Source organism: Mixophyes fleayi, chromosome 4 (assembly GCF_038048845.1).
Source record: "Mixophyes fleayi isolate aMixFle1 chromosome 4, aMixFle1.hap1, whole genome shotgun sequence".
NCBI lineage: Eukaryota > Metazoa > Chordata > Amphibia > Anura > Limnodynastidae > Mixophyes > Mixophyes fleayi.
Window position 1 is genome coordinate 136,446,068 of NC_134405.1, and position 19,522 is coordinate 136,465,589.

Genomic DNA, 19,522 nt, shown 5'->3' on the forward strand with positions numbered 1-19,522 from the left:
ACGGGATTATGAGTCAGAGCCTCAGTTTCAGATTTGAATTTGGCGCCAATACCTGGATCTGTCTCGGATCCGACTCGGATCCGCAACGTTCGGGTGGGCTCGGATTTCATAAATCTGAGTGCGCTCATCCCTACTTATGACTTATTTATTATATTATATTGTTTGTGATTAAACATATACCTGTGTGATATCAATCAATATATTCCTTATTGCTTTGGGACGATCCTCAAGGTTGAATTATTGAGCTATACCAACATATATTCTCCGCAGCGCAATCTGTCTTGTCTGTTCTGTTGTTCTCGCTGTTATCTTTTCTTACATTGATACACAAAAGCGGAACATTATCTCCAAAAATGCGCCTAGTCAATGTTACATGTTCCCCTGCTAAATTTATACACTAAAAATATGTTTCCACTACTACACCAATGCTAAGTTATGGTCTAAAGATAGTAATTTTATCATATTCTCATGGATGAAGTCAGTCTGTGAACATTTCAAAAGGAGGAACAAAAATCACAGAGATCCATAGTTCTGAAGATATATGCTTAGATCATATCATAATAAATATATATGTTGCAGCATATCCATTGTTGCAAAAAGAAGTTTCTTTATTGAATAAAGTCAGTGAATACAAATGTCAGTCAACAAAATAGAATGTGCTAAGAATATAACAGTATGATTAGCCAGAGCTTTTCAACAAGCATAAAAGACAAGAAAAGTTTACTCTTTTCTATAACACATCAACATTTTCGATAGTTTACTGCTTAAGGCTTTTACACCCTACAGTGTTTTCAGCCGAGCATCGGGCCAATCACCCGATAAACCACCGTTCAGCCTGGTATTGCATTTGTGTGTACATTTAGACAATGAACGATAGTCGTTCCAAAGCACCAATCATTGATTTGATTGCTCAGCAGAACTATAAATCTTGTTCAGTTATGGAACGACGTCCTTCCAATCCTGCAGTGTGTATGTACTCATGATCAGGATCTCAATAGAGTTTACAGTCATAATCTTTTCAGTTGACGGTTATTACAGTTGAAGAGCGTAGATCTTAAATCTTTTAAAACCTCTATAGTGTGTACGCATGCAGCTAGGGACTTTTTTTTTTTTTTTTTTTTGTCGTTGGTAAAATCATTATAGATAACACATTGTTTGGAAAATTACATAAGGTGTACCAAACTATAGTGCTTAAAATGCTGATATTTAAAGACTCATTAAAGGACCCCACCATGGCAGCCGGTGGTATGTACAGTATGGTTATCACAATGATTAAACAGGAAATGTGCCAGGGATTTCAATTTAATTAAATGATGGAAAAATGGTAAACTCACTGTTAGACTGTTTATATTATACACCTAAAATTTGTAATCATTCTTGAGTAACCTAAAAGGCAGTGGACAAACACACTGCAATAATTAGCAAACAAACACATCTAACACAGCCATACACTTTTTTTTTTTTTTTTACAGATGAGTCAAAATTAGATAACAGAATTAAATTCCAGCAACAAAAACATGGTGGAGATTTATCAAGCTGCAGGTTTGAAATAAGTGGAGATGTTGCCTTAAGCAACTAATCAGACTCTAGTCATCATTTATTTAGGGAATTCTACAAAATGACAGTTAGAATCTGATTGGTTGCTATAGGCAACATCTCCACTTTTTCAAACCCGCAGCTTGATAAATTTACCTCCAGGTGTGATTTTGGAGTCCATGCTGTTGGTGATCTAAAAAAATGTCATCTTAAAGAAGATGTTTTTTAATTTGAATCCTTCACTGTCAGCATTAAGACAGTGATACGTCTAGAAAAGCTGCACATTACTGCAAGATAAATAAGCCGTCCTCAAAAGAAATGTTCAACAGTTAATTCCTTTCTTGGTCCAGGTTGTACTTCCTACTGCACCTACACAGTAGTAATACCCACAAAGGCTGATAAATTGGAAGAATTGTTTATCTATGTTGGTGATATCTTGTGACCTTATGATGTCACCTCATATGATGCACACCTCAATTTAAGATCCTTAAAAGAAACACCAAACCTAAAATACAGGTTACCTTTAATAAAAAGAACTACCTATAACATAAGATGTATATTATTATTCTTTCCTTCCAATTTGTCTCTATTTTGGTTTTGATATATATTACTGTTCAAATAATTGATTCTATTACATATCCATAAATTTATAATGGCACCACTCTGATGATTATTATGTATTTAGTGCTTTGTGGAGTTTGTAGCTGTGTGTATGCTAAAAGTGTAGATGTCTTTTAAGATTCAGCCCTGGAAATTTTTGTCCCTGGAAACATCCCCATTTTTCATTATTTACCAATTGCACATTACCATACCTCCCAAAATGTCATTTTGTCCTATGGAGACAGGCAGTGCTTCTCCAAAAGGGGGAGAAGGGGTATCTCCTCCTGCGGGCTGTGCCTAGTGCTTTAGGAGTGCTAGGACTCCCTTAACTTCACTGCCCACCAATAATATAACCCCAGGAATGCCAAACACAAGTGGCTTAGGTGAAAGTGGAACCCAGTCTATTGCCCCTTGCATTTGGGACAACAGGACAGTCCCTTCAAATCAGGACTGTGCTGCCAGAAGCGGACAGTTGGACTCTCTTATTCTGTATATATTGGATTCAATTTGTACTATTTATTTTATTCCCACTGCAATAACTTTATATTTATTAAATAAGAGCATTTAAAAACGAAAACTAAAAAAACCCCCAAACATAACCAATTTCAGTGTCAATGTTATGATAGAGATTGTACTGCATAAAGGTCCAAAGTGTTTCTGGAAATAATTGTTAAATGTTGTAAAGTATACAATTAGAGCAAAACAAAAGGGATGGGGCGCCACATAGTATAATACTGTATTTTTAGAAGCACTAATACAGTGACTGTTCCACAAGCCCAGAAATTACAATCTCTGCATGAATATACTGGAGTATCAGTGTAGAATAACAGAGTAATCAACAATCAGTGAGGAAGATGGAAATACAAAGAGCGATCTCCATTCTAAAAAAGCACCAACACCTTAAATGTGCAATATGCGTACCAGATATAAAAGCTTTATAGCTTGTCTGTTTATACACTTTAAAATGCCAACACCTTAAGCATATTATATATGCGTACCAGAGAAAATATCTTTAAAGCTTATCTGTATCATTTGCAGCAAACAGCTTCCATCAAGCAGGACATCTGTGTTGGTCTAAATTGAGGTTTTCCTTCTATTGTTGAATTATTGCTGCATACAATGTATTGTTCAGTTATCGCCTATGTTGTCCCATTAAGAAAGGGACCATAGAAAAGAAACACACTCTTACAAAGAATTCATTTGCAAGTGTGACTTAATTCAGATATTCAAAAAAATACAAACGGAGTTCCGTATGCTGTTATTTTATCGTGCAGTACTTTAAAGATATTTTCTCTGGTACGCATATATAATACGCTTAAGGTGTTGGCGTTTTAAAGTGTATAAACAGACAAGCTATAAAGCTTTTATATCTGGTACGCATATTGCACATTTAAGGTGTTGGTGCTTTTTTAGAGTGGTGATCGCTCTTTGTATTTCCATCTTCCTCACTGATTGTTGATTACTCTGTTATTCTACACTGATACTCCAGTATATTCACGTGGAGATTGTAATTTCTGGGCTTGTGGAACAGTCACTGTATTAGTGCTTCTAAAAATACAGTATTATACTATGTGGCGCCCCATCCCTTTTGTTTTGCTCTAGATTTTTCCAGCTCACCATCTGGATCTTGGGAATTGGCAGCCGCCTGTACTAAGGCAGATCGTTATTCTACAGAGACTTTATTGGGACATTTCTATCTATCCAGAGTTACGCGCTGTTTTATGTATTTGTTGTTAAGTATACAATTAGTCCATATCTGTGAGGAGTTTGTATGTTCTCTCTGTGTTTGCATGGGTTTCCTCCGGGTTTTCCGGTTTCCTCCCACACTCCAAAAACATACTAGTAGGTTAATTGGCTGCTAATAAATCATACTTACCAACTTGATAATCTTGGATTCCGGGAGCCTGCGGAGGAGGTGGGCGTGATTGGGGGCGGGGCTCCAAAATGTGCGTCATTTTGGACCCACCCCATGACGTAATGATGCAAATGCGTCATTTGACAGTGGGGGGCGGAGGCAAATGCTTCGATTCACCAGGAATCGCGGCGTTTGGGACCTAATTCTGCCCACTTCACTAGGAAGTGGGGTTCCTAGTGAAGTGGGCAGATTCGGGAGATTGCCACACTCTCCCGGGAGTCTGTGAGACTCTCGCAAAATGCGGGAGTCTCCCGGACATTCCAGGAGAGTTGGCAAGTATGTAATAAATTGACCCCAGTATATCTGTCTGTCTGTATGTTAGGGAATTTATACTGTAAGCCCCAATGATGTGCGTTTTAATATGAAATGACTGATAATACTATTGTGTATGAGGAATACATAAAATGTGCATCATTAGAACATATCTTAAGTGTGTCTCATTTATTCTATTTAATCATAAGAGCATGAGTTAATGTGGATACATTTTCAGGATAACCATCTATGGATTGTGGGAATCCTGCGATTTAATTTTTTTTTTATTCTTGTGGCCTAACCAATACAAATCCAACAGTATCTAATAAAAATTGTATAAATTCTAACTAAATTAGAGAGTTGTACACCCTCACATTTTATGTTCGTGATAAGGAGACTTTTCAATGTTACCTGGGCGAAAACAAAGTCTTAAAATGTTAGAATACAGTGAAATACTTCTATTTAATATCCCTGTCTGCAGAGTAAGATCACTAAAGCATACATGTGTCCTGTCTGCATTCTGTGTGCAGCACCTTATATTTACCACTGATGATGAAGGATTCAGGTCACATTGTACAGTGTATTGCAGATACACGGAACTGACGATCACTGAATATGTACACGGGGAAGCTTGTTTAGAGGGACAAGGGCGATCAGGGGGACAGGTTTACTAGTTGCACGAAAGGTTCCAGGGGGTTGTGCAGAAGCTGTAAAGACAGTTCCATAGTCTGAAACCAGATGTAAGCAAATGCGTATTATATGCGGTGTGCCGACAGGAAGGTGCACATTTGTCAGTAACTTCGAGCTATTAAACTGTGATTTTTGTCTAGGGCGTGTTTACAAGATGGAGCTCTGTTCATAGAAGTCCAGCTGATTAAATTCGTTTATCCAAAACAGATTTAAAAACCCGATAAACTAATCAAAGCAATCATGTAAACAGTTACTATTGGCTGAACTCATAATATACAAAAAGCGTTTGTGTTTTATTATCTTTATTTTCTGTATTTACAGTGCTGTATAGAAAATAGATTTTGTAAGCGTAGTAATAATTATGGAAATAGTAAGGAATTTAGCTTGTGTAGAATGTTTTAAAAAGTATAAGAATATATTTATAGTTTGATGTTTAATCCTCTCTGAATGTATGGCACTGCATCAAAACCTTTCTAATTCTAACTAAATTTAGTTCTGTTTACCTATACATTGTTCATAACATCTAAAGATGTGTTCCTTTATATTTAGAGATTTTATGCATCAAACACCTGCTGATTGCAGTATGGTTCATATTAGGTCACTGAACTTCTGTGTGTTTCTAGATTACAATGGCAGAATGTGAAGCACAAACTGTAGAACCCCCATCGTTTATAAAAGAAGATGCTGTTCAGAGACCAGATACAACACAACAAAAGCAGACACCGCCACTGTGCCGATTTTTCTCTCAAGGCCGCTATTGCCAGTTTGGACGGCGATGTCGATTTCTACACCAACGTTTAGACAACAATGCTATTGAGAAAAAAGTTAAGCCAGCATTATTGTGCGGTATTGCTGAGCAAAGCGGTGTTCCTAAAATGCCTATTCCTCATGGCAACTCTGGGTTGAATCCTGCCGTATATAAACATCGCACTGAAACACCATACAGGCAGTATCGAAACAGAAAACTGTGTCGTTACTTTGCCTCTGGATACTGTTCCATGGAGGCAAACTGCAGGTTTTTGCACCCAGAGAAGCTTCCAACAGTATCTGATGACCATGCTGGAAATAAGAAACCATCTGTAAAAAATAAGGTGGAGAGGCAGATAACAGTTCCAGAAGAGGTCAGAGCTGCAAATCTAACTCCAGAAAAGGCTGCACAGCTTAGAGCCACAGAAATTTCCCAGCTGCTGAAGAGGTTTCCCAAGGATAAAGTGATCATCCAAGAGAGAGAGGATGGAAAGGTTACATATTACAGGATATCGGTGGAGCCTACCGATCCAGACTGGGTTAGTTATGGGGCATGTTTCAAAAAAGTAGCACATTGGGGTCTAGCTCACACCTATTCACTTTCATCCTTTATGAAACACATGAAAAGTCCATTAAAAACAGAACAAATAATAGTCAATAATGTAGTTTACACTATTTTAAAATCTTACTATGCTCTCTATGCTCTATTTTTCATGTTTCATCAATACCAGGTATTGTACTAGTAAAGTGCAGTTAATGAAAATACTTAGAAAACTCCGTATCTAAAAAGGGCATTCATTTTTATACTTTCTATCTGTGAATAAGACCTACAAGAAATATATTTGACAAATAATTTTAAGTGGATGGGTCATCACAAATTTATATTAAAAACTCATTGTCAGGGATAAGCCCCTCTGGCTGCTCCCTGATTAGATATCTTATCATATATTCCAACCATCATACAATATATCACCTCTATTTTGTCAGGAAACCGCTCCTGAACCCCATTATCTATCACAAACCACCCTCTGTGCACTTGTGACTTGGAAGCTTACTGTAAGTGAACAAACAGGACTCCAACCCAAATCTCACAATCACCTCTCTCTAAGGCTGCAGATTTTGCTGGTCCCTTCTCCCAACACAGACGCACGCTTCACACCTCTCATCAACTGCCACCAGCTACGTATAGGGCCCGTAGCAACCCTATGACTTAATCACCCAATTGTGCACACTCTGCGCTCTGGTAGCTAAACAGTTAACCCGTCATACACTGGTTTCTAAAGAGTTAACCCAGCCAACAATCTGTCTCTTCTAAACAGGCAATGGATTTGTTTAGAACAATAAGGACAGAACTATTGAATTTTAGATTTAATATACAATGCTTACAGAGAATAAAAAACAAACAGTTATAAAAACAAATGGAATGAAAGTACAGAGCATCACTTACATATAATAATCTGTATGCCTGGGGCAGGCAGAAAAGATGGACAGTCCTTCAATTAAATTGATCCCCAAGAAGCTGACCCTTGTCCCTTCAAAACACAGGTTTTTAAGCAAAATGAAATGGGATGGTCTTCACAGGTGCAGTGTTTAATGCTAATAGGGTGTTGTGGCCGTGCCACTTTTTCAATCACCATTTGCATGTTGCCTGATTTACTAATCAATTCTACTATGTGATATAACTTTTTTGTAGAGCTTCACATCAATCAAATTGTATCATTAATAAATCCCCTGTGACTCTGTCCATATTTTGATATCAAACACGCCTAAATACAGTGTATTCGCAGAGCTTACACTCATTTCCTTAATTTCTCTGTGGGGCAGAATTCTTAATTCAACATATGAGCTGCCCTTCATCATGCTATTGAGGAATATATGGTTGATCACTACTTTTATTGATTTTAAGTGGCATATTTTAAAACTGAATGATTTTTGTCTATATTACATATAGCCTATGTCAGCACATGGCCTCTTTGAGCCAGACCTCATGCTGAGCGGTACCTAAACGTCTATTCAGGTGTCACAACCAGGCTATATCTCACCACAGGAGCTCTTTAAAGCTGCCCCAGGTGACACTCCTATCTTCTCACGCTGGGATGTACAATGCTATCCAATACATTTACATCAGACTTTCTGTCTTCACATTTTACACTTTAACTAAACTTATCAATGGATTCATTTGATATAACATATTTATACTGCAGTTATGATTTTATCCCTTAAATAACTGTAAGCTCTCTATGTTCATGACACTCATCAATAAATGCACATGGAACCTGACTGTAAGTGATCCAGGAGATCAGTTCCTCTAAGAAGATCAATAGAACGTGCAAGTAGTTTTTCCCACACAGTGTTACCGTTGTTTCTACCATAATGCCACTATATGCTGAGTGCTGGCTAGATCTGTTACTGTTATTCTTGATTTCTCTGCAACTTAACAGTATCTATAAAATCTCTATACTAATCAGCAATATATGGAATGGTAATCAGAGCAATGACCAGGATGCAGGGATTTTTAGTTGTCGGAGAGGGAATGGAGGGGTGGTGGGAGAAGAATGGTTAAGGAGGGGGGGATAGAGGGTAAACGGCATGGAAACACCAAGGGAGCACAAATTAATCCAAGCCAGGAGATAATACAGCATTTGTAAAGGAAACCACATACATGTATTTATGCTCCTTTTGAGAAATTAGTTCATTATGATAATGATAATGCACCTGATAGGGAACACTTCAGATATCTCCCATGTAAGGTGTTTTTTTTTAATACCTCTCCACCTAGTTGCCTCATCCCTACCTCCCACATAAACCTTGGTCTGAGAAACTTTATAAACGTATATACTATGTCCATTTTCCCCTACTTTAGTCTAATAGAACCCAGTCTAGCTAGCATACTTCAAGTTATAGGTACCTATAACAACCTAAGCCATTTGAAAATGTTTACCTTGTTGGCATACACAGCTACCAACACCCTCATTCCAGAGCTGTATATGAGCACCACCACCACTTTATGCCTGATATCACGGAAGCCAAACTATCATCAAGGCAATGTAAGTTCTCCGGCATCATGTGAATGCCGCGTCATAGAGGTGACAAACAAAACCATTATAAAGTGAACCTGTCTCAGTGGTAAAACATTCAATGTTCTTTTTGTAGCCAAGCAATGAGTTATTAGGACATCATGGGACCAGATTGCATATTAGTTGTCTGAATCGTGCGCATGTTCAGAGGAGATTTGAGCCAGTGTATTACCATGTGATAGGAATTGGTAGCTCTATTGTAAAATGACAATTTCTGCTCTAACATTCTGTACAGTTGGATGTTGGTGACAGCTGCTTGTGAGCACATTGATCATGCTTGCCAATTGCAAGAAGTGCATGCTCATGAATAGTTAGCAATATTCAATTACTGCTTACAAATTTACACCTATGTGCCTTCATTTTCCATCTTAAAATGTGGCTAGAGAGGAAACTGTATATCTGGCCCACATAGTAAATGTAAATCATGTTTAGGTAACAGGTCCAGTTGATCTGAGTGTGCCAAATTAGAGTTTGAAGGCCTGTTGATGGATAGGCCAGTCAGAATAGAATAGTTATTCTTTTGTCGTGTGTTAGTTCACAGAGGCAAGTTTACTTTGTATTGTCTCATTATGGTGAGACATTTCAGTACTTCACTATCAGGGAGACAGGGATACTGTGAACAACAATACCATAACATACAGTGAAACAGGAGGTGAGAGAAAACCTTACAAGCTAAAGGTGATCATTTTCTTACCCTTATTACTTATTTGATCATTATTTTTCTTTATATAGACAGCACCTTTGCACTGATACCTCACAACGTTGTGGCCTTGAGTTCCGACCAGAACCCTGTCTGTGCAGTTCATATGTTCTCCCCAAGTTTGCATGGGCTTCTTCCAGGTGCAAAACCATACTAGTAGGTTAATTGGTTGCCAACAAAAATAGACCATAGTGTGTGTGTACTTCTGTGGTAGAGAATTTAAGTTGCAAGCACCAATGTAAATGATCATAAATATTCTCTGTATAGTGCTGTTTAATATGATGGCGCTATATGACTATAAGATTGTCGTGAACATAGAGAACTTAGTTATTTATAAGGCTTAACCCATCACATAATTGTGGGGAATAAGGCCTAAATTGTAACTGCAGTGTAAATATGGTATATTAATTGAATCCATTGATAAGTTGAACTGCTAAAGTGTAAAATGTGAAGACAGAAAGTCTGTTGTATGTGTATTTGATGGCTGTGCACATTCCAGTGTGAGAAGATAGGAGTGTCACCTGTGACAGCTTCAAAGAGCCCCTGCTGTGAGATATATCTTGGCCTGTGATGGAGTTTTGACACCTGAATAGACTTTTAGGAACCGCTCATCATGGTGTCTGGCTCAAAGAGCCCATGCGCTGACTTGGCTATATGTGATATAGACAAAAATAGTTCAGTTTTAAAATATGCCACTTAAAATCAATAAAAGTAGTGATCAACCACATATTCCCCAATAGCATGATGAAGGGCAGCTTATATGTCAAATTAAGAATTCTGCCCCACAGAGAAGTTATGGAATCGAGTGTAAGCTCTACGAATACACTGTATTTAGGCGTGTTTGTTATCAAAAGATGGACAAATTCATAGGGGATTTATTAATAATAAAATTGGGTCTGTGTGACACTCCACAGAAAAGTTAGGTCACATCATCACCATCACCATTTATTTATATAGCACCACTGATTCCGCAGCGCTGTACAGAGAACTCGCTCACATCAGTCCCTGTCCCATTGGAGCTTACAGTCTAAATTCCCTAACAATGCCCAGATAGTACACTGACTCTTGGGGCTGATCATTTTTTTATTTCTGGATATATTGTTGCCAAAGGATTACTGTAAGCAAATTCTGGCTTTTTACCATACCAAGATATGATAATTAACAGTTTGTTTAACCATAGCCAAATAAACAGCATGATGTAGAGTCAATTTCTTGGTCCTGTTTTGGGGGATTTTAGTTATGATCTCTCATGTCATTAGTACATTTTAATAAATATACAAATAGCAAGACAATTTTTGTAGTATTAGTTTTATGTACATATCTTTCTATAAACACAGAGATAGGTATGAAATCACTTTCACTAGGCAATTTCACTGATGCAGCTGAATAAATAGCATAATATACTGACACTAAATATGAGTATATGGACTTTTCTATATCTTCTCTCTGAGTTATATGTTTTCATCATAAGCCCATGCTCATGAGAATACCCTGAAACCTTATTTGTCATCTGTATCCTTCATCCCAGTCACTAATCGCCAGGATCATAAACTCATCTTTTTATTTCTCTCTCTTTCAGCCTTTTGACCTAAAAGAGATGGAGATCTTGCTGGAGTTCCCAGAGGATTATCCTTTGCAGGTATTTGTTTTACAGTGCGTGATCTCTATTTACATGCAGTTGACCCTTTAACCTGTTCAGAATTTTCATAAAGATAGCATGTTCCTGACTTACCACTTATCACTTTATTCCCCAGTGGAACAGGCTCCTTTAGTCTTTTAATTCACTTAGTACTGGCAAACTGCTATGTCCTTATAGGGCGAGAGAACTGAACATATCGCATATTTTACTTATTATGCATTGTGAGGGGTATAAATCCCTACAAGTTGATATGTATGTTTTTTTCTGAGCATTATGAATTCTCTTATCTTGGAAAGCAGTCATTCTCATCTATCTTCCCCCTTTCATCTTCCTCATGCGGAGTACTGGGATCATTCTAACAACTTAGTTCAGTGCAATTAATTCCACCGCCCTTTCCTCCCTGCTTTTTTACAAGATTACGTTCAGGAGATTAAAGCTGTCCCCACACTGTCTCCCAAAGAGGATTTAATAAGATCTTTGTTGGCTTTGAGATGACGTTCAATGTATTTTCATCATCTCATGCGTCTCGACAACCCTCTTTGTTGAATTATAAAAACTCAGTGATTGACAGCAGTTAGCTTTCTTACATCTTCTTGTAGCCCCTCTTTGCACACCAGCTTATGAAATTCTATTCCTTTCCTACTCAATGGCTTTACGTAATTTTAAATATGTTATACCTGTAAGATAATTAAGCACAGCATATTGTACAGAAGTAAACATACTTCGTGTCAGTAAAGACCTGTAGAACCAAAATAGAGCTACCTCTGTGAAACAAGGGTTTGCCTTCTGTTTCATCCTTTACATACTCGGAACGTATGCTTTTTAGTCAGGCATTATTTACTTTCCGAGTTACCATGTATACATGTTTTGACCAATGCTGGCTGAAAAGGAAAACAATAATATTAAATTAATAGCTGCTAGAAGGAAAAATCTTCAATTCTAATGTTTTTATATATCTGTAAAGCCCATTTGGAATAACTTATGATGTCCTGAATGTGAAATGAGTTACATGGCTGCATTACCAAACGGAGTTAAATTAGTGTTCTGTTAAATTAAACTTAAGTCTATTTTTTTTTTTTTTAAAGGCTAATTTCACCCAAAATGAAAAACATTTTTGGTGGACTAAATCTACCATAAGTTAAACACAAAATCTTAATTATCTGCCCTCATGCTGTTCCCTGATTTGGCGGACTTTGCATTGTCTGTAAGTTTCCAGAGCTAGAAATCTTCTTTTCTGCTTTTTCATGGTAGTGGCAGGGGAGAAGTTTTGTCGATTTTTTTTCTCCTGAGCTGGACCGTTACAGGCATTAGAGATTAGAAAACCCTAAATGAGTGGAGCACAAACAAGTAAGGCATTGTGTTTTATCTTATTGTACTTTCTCATTCATCCAATTGGGGGTACACTGAGACAATGGGTATAGAGCAGTGCTTCTCAACTCCAGTCCTCAAGTACCCCCAACAGCTCCAGTTTTGTGCAGGAGAACAGGTGGGAAAGTTACTCAGCCAAATAGATTGACTCAAGTGTTTGTGAGTAAAGAAATCCTCAAAACTTGATTTGTTAGGGGTACTTGAGTACCCCTAGAGGTTTTGGAAACATTGGTATAGAGGCTAAAATTAGGAGTGCCCACAGGCAGGGTGCTTTTTCATTTTTGAGCTGCTATTGCAGCATATTTTATTTTGTCACATTTAAATTTCTTGCCTTTGATGTGGCTCTTTCCAATTTGCCAACACTGCAGCTCCTTTCAATTTCCTGCTGTGGAGGTCATCTATAGCAGACAGCCTTACCGCTTTATCCACATATGGGAGCTGGCATGAGGAGGCTACGAAATCTGGTACCTCATCCCGCTGCCACTCTGCAACTGACTTCCTTCAGAGGGACCCCCACCACTTCTTAGGCAGTGTCTAGGTACTTTATGCAGACTGGAGGAGCAGCATTGTGGTAAGTGACTCCCCCTTTCTGGCACTGGAAGGGGGAGATTACCAACCGCAGTCATCATCAGGAGCATAGGGCCTTTGGGTAGTGTAGTGCCTGGCAGCTCCTTTTGAGGCAGAGGTTTAATCTAGAACCCTCAAACTAGGCATCGCTCAGCAGTAAAAGAACAGTCTGTGGCAGTAGCTGAAGGTGCTGGGCCCAGGGGAGAGGTGCAACACTTGGCAGAATGGCACCTCCTCCTGAGGAACTGCTTTCTCACCTGGATCCCAGCTACAGGGAAGTATCTAGAGTTGGAGAAGGGTTTCTTGGCTGAGCGGGTTTGTGCGTTTCCATGTATCTGTGGCCTACAGAGTTCACTTTCTCTATTGTGTACTCTGTACCTGCTCCTCTCTCCTCATTATCTGTACAGCTCTGAGAAGGCGAGTAATTTCAGGAGGAAGACTCTTTCAGCAATATTTTTTATGCTTGCATGAAATGTTAGTCTAAATTCCCCAACGGACAGTCAGACATGGAAACCTTGTACGTGTCATGCAAGGGTGACGGCCATTTGTCGCCTACACTTGTGGTTTTCTCCACTGATCTGAAAGCACCAGCGAGGAGTCAGCCGAGCCTGGCAATACGATGTTTAGGAGGAGGAAACAATTGGTACTTTTCCTTTGTCCCCACTATTGGATTCTTTGTTCTGGGTTGCAAGGACTAAACCAGATCAGAAGTTTCAGGTTAACTGCAGATTGCTGACACTTTATTTTCTGCCCAAGGGGGATAAGGATAAATGGAATATTCCACCTAATGTAGAGGCGCACAACTGTAAGGACCTGTGTACGGCAGTACAGGACCTCAAATACAGAGCGATCGTCGGGGCAACAACTGCAATCAAAGGAGAGAGACGAAGACCAGAGGACCGGACCTCTCTCCGGGAAATTGCCCAAACTAAGGTTAGTCTCTTAAGCAGCCTCAAAGGTGATACCATCTATTTGGCAACGGACATGCCACACACCTTTTAGGAACGAACTCCGCTATTAAACCTGTCATATCGGACTTTTACTGCAATATCCCACTAACCAGACTATTAGGAAAAACTGCCTAAAACGGTGGCAACACATTCTTCCCGGGTGGAAGACGCTTGTTCTTTAGAAGTGGACACTAAAGGAAATAACCCTGTTTTGTTTTAGACTGTTACCTTGTTTTTGTTGAAATTAATAACAACTATACCTGTGGACTTATCTAGCCAGAAAAAAGGTATCTACTGATATGTTATCAACAACCTTGTTAAGCTTGCAATTGTATGCCTAAACATACGGTTATAAGGGGACCCTGTAACCATATTTGTTTTTACTTGTTTATACCCAGTGCACTGGAGTTAATCTGTACAATAAACGTGCGATACATACAAGTTACACTGACATATCTGTATTCATCCTATATTTAGGGTATTGCGCCTGGGAGTACATTGATTGCTGATTATTGAGAGTGGCATACATCAACCATCAGGGGGCACATGAATCCTCCTTTCAATGTAAGGAATCACCGTGATAATGTGCCTGACAGAACAAAATGTAGCAGCAATATCAGCAGTGTTTATTGCAGGGATTGGAAAACTAGGGACGATTATTTCAGGATATACTCCTTGCACCCAGGAGAGTGGCCCAACTATCAGGACAGTTTTTAGCAGATTGAGGAAAGATGAAGTCAGCTGGTCATTGACAGGCTATGGTCTTGGCTGAACCACTAGGTGGAATGGTTTGGTGAAGGACGAGGGATCAGTAGGCGTTCTTTCCTCAAAAGTTCTGTGAGATTTTGAGTTAATTTTATCTGTTCCCAGCTGTGGCAGTGTTTTAGTGGACATGGTTCAGAGACATTCTAAAGTTGCCAGGGAGCATGTTGTGGCGTCTTCCTCTAAGGAAGGGTATGCTAACCAGGGCGCTATTTACCTTCAGTGATTAGTTCAACTGGCTTTATCGGTGTGACAGTTGAAGCTATCATTCCAAAGAAGTAGGGGTTCTCTGGGTAGGGGTTCTCTGGGTGTTTGAAACCATGCTCATGGCCAGAAAACCTGTTGCAAATAGAAATTTTCACAGGGTCAATGTTAGGAAATCACAGGAGTAACGAGGTATGTTGCAGCGACAAACAATATGGAGTTCATTCAAGAAATCACCAGTATACAGGAAAAAACACAAGCTCTGAAGTACTGCTGGTATGATTAGCCAAAAAGTTATGCAAGTTTACATAGTCTTAGGCAGTGCAAGGTAGTAGATAATATATATTGTAACACGCCTGTACAAATATTCACAGAGTCCAGTAATCAAAGCAAAGCCCTACCAGAGAGTAGAGGATAGTTATCGCAGTCCGTGGCTGGGGATTCTGAGTTGATGCGGACCAGCAGACAGAAGTCAGGAAGTAGAAAACTTGTATGAAGCAACCAGGTATCGGGAGTCCAAAATGAGCAAAGCCAGAACCTGGAAAACTGTATGGTGCAGTCCAGAAGTCAGGATACACATGAAATACTGAAGCAGGAACTGGTACAAGGTCAGGAAAAGACAGGATAAGATGCAGGAACCAAGAAACATGCATGTAAAACTCTTATCACTGGCAATGAGTGCATGACAAGAGAGGGTTTAAATAGTGAAGTCTTCCAATCGGCTCACAAGGGAAGGCACACCTGCACTGCTGCTCAGAGATAATTGAAAGCAGAAATAGTTCTTCAGAGAGGCAGACACCTGTGCAGCTGACGTGCATAACAGATCTGAGTGCACACAGGATGCAAGACCAATTAACCCTAACAGTCTGGAAGACCTATGTTTCTTGGAGTGTGAATGAGAAGTTCCCAGCAACTTCTTTCCAGCTGGCCTGCCTACTATTTTTTTATGCTTTTTAATACTGAGTTCACTCAGGGTTCAGATCTCTGCACCCTATGTTTCCTTTTAGAACAGGCTAGCACTCTTACCAGAGGTGCAGAACTTCTGGCAGAGGGTGACACTTTTGGGACCGCTATTCAGTTCTTCTTTATCCCCTTGGGGCTTTAATTCAGTCTTGAAGACTTTTAGCAGGCTTCCATTGAACCACTAGAGTGTGCAGATCTCAAGTTCTCGCACGGAGGACAGTTTCCTTTTAGCCAATTCCACAGCCTGGCTGGTGTCTGATCTGGGGGCTGTGTTTTTCAGATTTCCCTTACTCTTTTTTTTCATGAGAATAGGACTGATCTTTGTATGAGTCTATATTTTCAGCCTGAGATGGTTTCTAAGTTCCTCTTGAATCAGCATTGTTATTCTGGCATTGGGTCAAAATTTGATTTCAGAGTAAGAGGGATCTCTTCTCTATGTGGTCAGGGCATTAAAGATATATGTCAGCAAAACACTTGAGTGTAGGAAGACTCATCATCTTATGGTCCTGGATGATGGCTCTAAGGGAGTATATTTACTAAATTGCAGGTTTGAAAAAGTGGAGATGTTGCCTATAGCATCCAGTCAGTCAGATTCTAGCTGTCATTTTGTAAAATGCACTAAATAAAATGAAAGCTAGAATCTGATTGTTTGCTATAGGCAACATCTCCACTTTTTTAAACCCGCAGTTTAGTAAATATACCTAAGAGTTTGGCCCGCAGCACAACATACTGTAGCTCTGTAATTCGTCACACATATATTGGTGAGCGAAACTTGTTCTTTACAATGTGAAGGGGCATTCTACCAGATCAGGTAGCGCTTCGTGGCACAGTGTGGGGCTTCAGCTGAGCAACTGGGTTGGGTGTCCGCATGGTCTTTGGATCATACATTTACAGAGCAATCAGGTTTAATCTTTTTGTATCTAAGGAAGCCAATTCTGGTCAAAAGATGCTGTGCTCAGCGACTGTGAGTGTACCCACCGGCGGGGCAGCTTTGGGACATCCCCATGGTCTTGGTGTTCCCCAATTGGATGAACGAGAAAAAGGGATTTTTATACTTTTCTCTGAATCCATTCAGGATGTGCGCCCAACAATGTACTCCAGTTAAATGTTTTAAGGAGGGTTGTTGTGTCTTTCTTTTAGTTTTTCTCTCTCTCTCCCTCATGTACAGTACTGGGGGGATTATAGAGGAGGAAGGAGCAAAAGCTATGAGAATTATTTTTAAAGTGCCACTAACTGAATTGGAGTCTTTACAGCCATGGACTCAGTGTCACACAATGGATACGGAAAAAAAGATTTAGCATAAGAATTAAAATCCTATTTTATTCAACTGAAAACTAAAATTTTAGTCTTGGCGGAATTCACCTCTAAAGGTGAATTTGTATTCTTTTTCTATTTTTGTTCTTAACTTTATTGCAAAAAAATGAAATAGAGAATTTCTAGCAATTACTATAAGAAAATGCACAATTATTTATTTGAATTTCAGATTTTTACAATACAGATTCCAGAGGATCAAGATTTACCCTCCATTATGGGCAGGTAAGATGACAAATATGCAGTAAACACACCTGAAAACAAAGCCACTGTTGCTAGTGTTGATTGTGAATGTTAAGCACTATGAGAGAATAAAGAATTGCATACTAAATGACTGCATAGACACTTTTAGTATGCTTTCCAAAGTCCTGCAGCGTGAACACTTCTACCTACTGTCTGTGTTGTTTTTCCTGCTGAGCCCCGGACAGTACTTTATTATACATCATGTAAACTTATATCTTTTTGGATTTATTATTCTTATATTATGTTACAGGCAAGTTTGTGAAGCCTCTAAGGCGTGGTTAGAAGCAAAGTATGCAACCAATCAGCTGATTGGGAAGGTGGAGCTTTTATTCCGCCCATTTCTACACTGGTTAGATCGTAACATGGAGCGACTGTTTACAGAAGGAGCTCGTTTGGTAATAGAATGCTTTTTCTTTCTTCAGAAAGTAAAACAAAAATACTATTAATTGGCTTATTTTTTGCATTCTAGCTGTAACTACAATTTTTTTATTTTGTTTTTATATGTGATCCAGTTAAAGAGAGACATTGATGCAGAGAAGGCTGGGCTAGAGTTTGTACCGTACCAGCAACTGCAAGCAGCAGTCACTACTAAATCAAGTGATGAAGAAAATGTTATAAGTAAGAAGTTACAAGAGACAGACCTCCAGGAATGCCCAACTGAAGATTTGGAGGATGATAACTCTGATAGCTGGACTAGCTGTGATGATGACGATCTGGAATCTGGAGTAGTGGTTGGAGCCACCGATGGGATGACAAGCGTGGAGGGAGGAGGCGGAGCAGGCCCAAGAAAGGGAACAGAAATTCGGTTCTTGGGCTTAAAACTGGGAGAAGGAGTGGGGACTTTGACAGCACATCGCATAGTAGTGTCCCTACAGTGCAACAGGTGAGGAAGAACCTCCACAGAGTGGAATTTCAATTGAAAAATAGATATCTGCTTACAGCCTAGATTTTATATATATATATATATATATATATATATATATATATATATATATTTATTTTTACAGAGAAAACATAATATACTATATAAATGTTATATAAAAAAAAATATAAAATCCTATTAAACCCTGCAAAATAGACATGTATATTTTGTTTTTACTTGTGTGTGCTTGCTATGTCTTGTTAGGTGTAAAGTTACAGCAGACCTGTCACTGACTGGAAAGCAGCCATGCAAAGCACAATGCGAGAAATGTAACAGTCACATCTCCGGGACCTTCCTCCCTAGTATTCTGCACCAGTACTCAACTGTGCTGGGGTACGTGGACATACAGGGTGCCATTGCCAAGGACCTCATATTACTGGAGTGTACTTTCATGATTGGCTGCTTAAGTTGCTCTCAAGAAGAATCAGTGCAGGTACCAGCAACTATTGGGGATATGGGTCTGTATTTCTTTTTTTTTACATATTCTTTATAGTTGCAAAAAATAATCAACAGCAATTAGCAGTAATAGTTCTCATGGAACATACATAACGAGGCGGCAATCTAAGAAAGTTTTCAGTGTGTATAAGGGCATAAACAATCTTTTGGGAAAAGACAGACAGACATGGAAGAGAAAGGGAGTCTGTGGAGGAAGGGGGCTAGATAGGTGCCCATAAAAATTGAAGGGTCACATCTCACATCGTCAACAAAGCTAGAGCTCTAGGAAGTGGTTAATAGGGCCATAGGGGAACAGTACCATTTAAGAAGGGCACTGAAGAGAGAGCATTACAATGTCCTCTCAGAAGTTACGCTATCAGCGTGGCGCATAGGAGGAGAGATCTTGTACGAAATTCGTCTGTTTCTCTAAATTTCAGCCAACTCGCAATAAACTCAGAGGTCCGATCAGAGGCCGAGAGGGATAATTCTTTTAAAGACATATAAAAATCAATGCCACTCAGACACAGTGGGAGGAGAGGGAGACTTCCAACAGGCTGGAATCAAAGACTTGGCTGCGCTATTCAGGTGTTTAAGGAGCGACTTTTTATATGAGGAAATGGGGATACTTGAAAGGGACAAGA

At 39.1% G+C, this 19,522-nt stretch overlaps 1 protein-coding gene across 1 annotated transcript in view; it reads left to right on the plus strand.

Annotated features, from left to right (window-relative positions):
- Positions 1-4,925: 4,925 nt before the first annotated feature.
- The window catches only part of LOC142152118 (uncharacterized), a 38,647-nt gene continuing 24,050 nt past the window's right edge, over positions 4,926-19,522 (plus strand). The window contains exons 1-7 of the mRNA XM_075208417.1: positions 4,926-5,043; positions 5,617-6,279; positions 11,097-11,156; positions 17,454-17,506; positions 17,775-17,919; positions 18,037-18,407; positions 18,651-18,879. Coding sequence (XP_075064518.1) covers positions 5,623-6,279; positions 11,097-11,156; positions 17,454-17,506; positions 17,775-17,919; positions 18,037-18,407; positions 18,651-18,879 — 1,515 coding nt within the window. The 5' untranslated portion in view covers positions 4,926-5,043; positions 5,617-5,622. The remainder of the gene's footprint in view (positions 5,044-5,616; positions 6,280-11,096; positions 11,157-17,453; positions 17,507-17,774; positions 17,920-18,036; positions 18,408-18,650; positions 18,880-19,522) is intronic.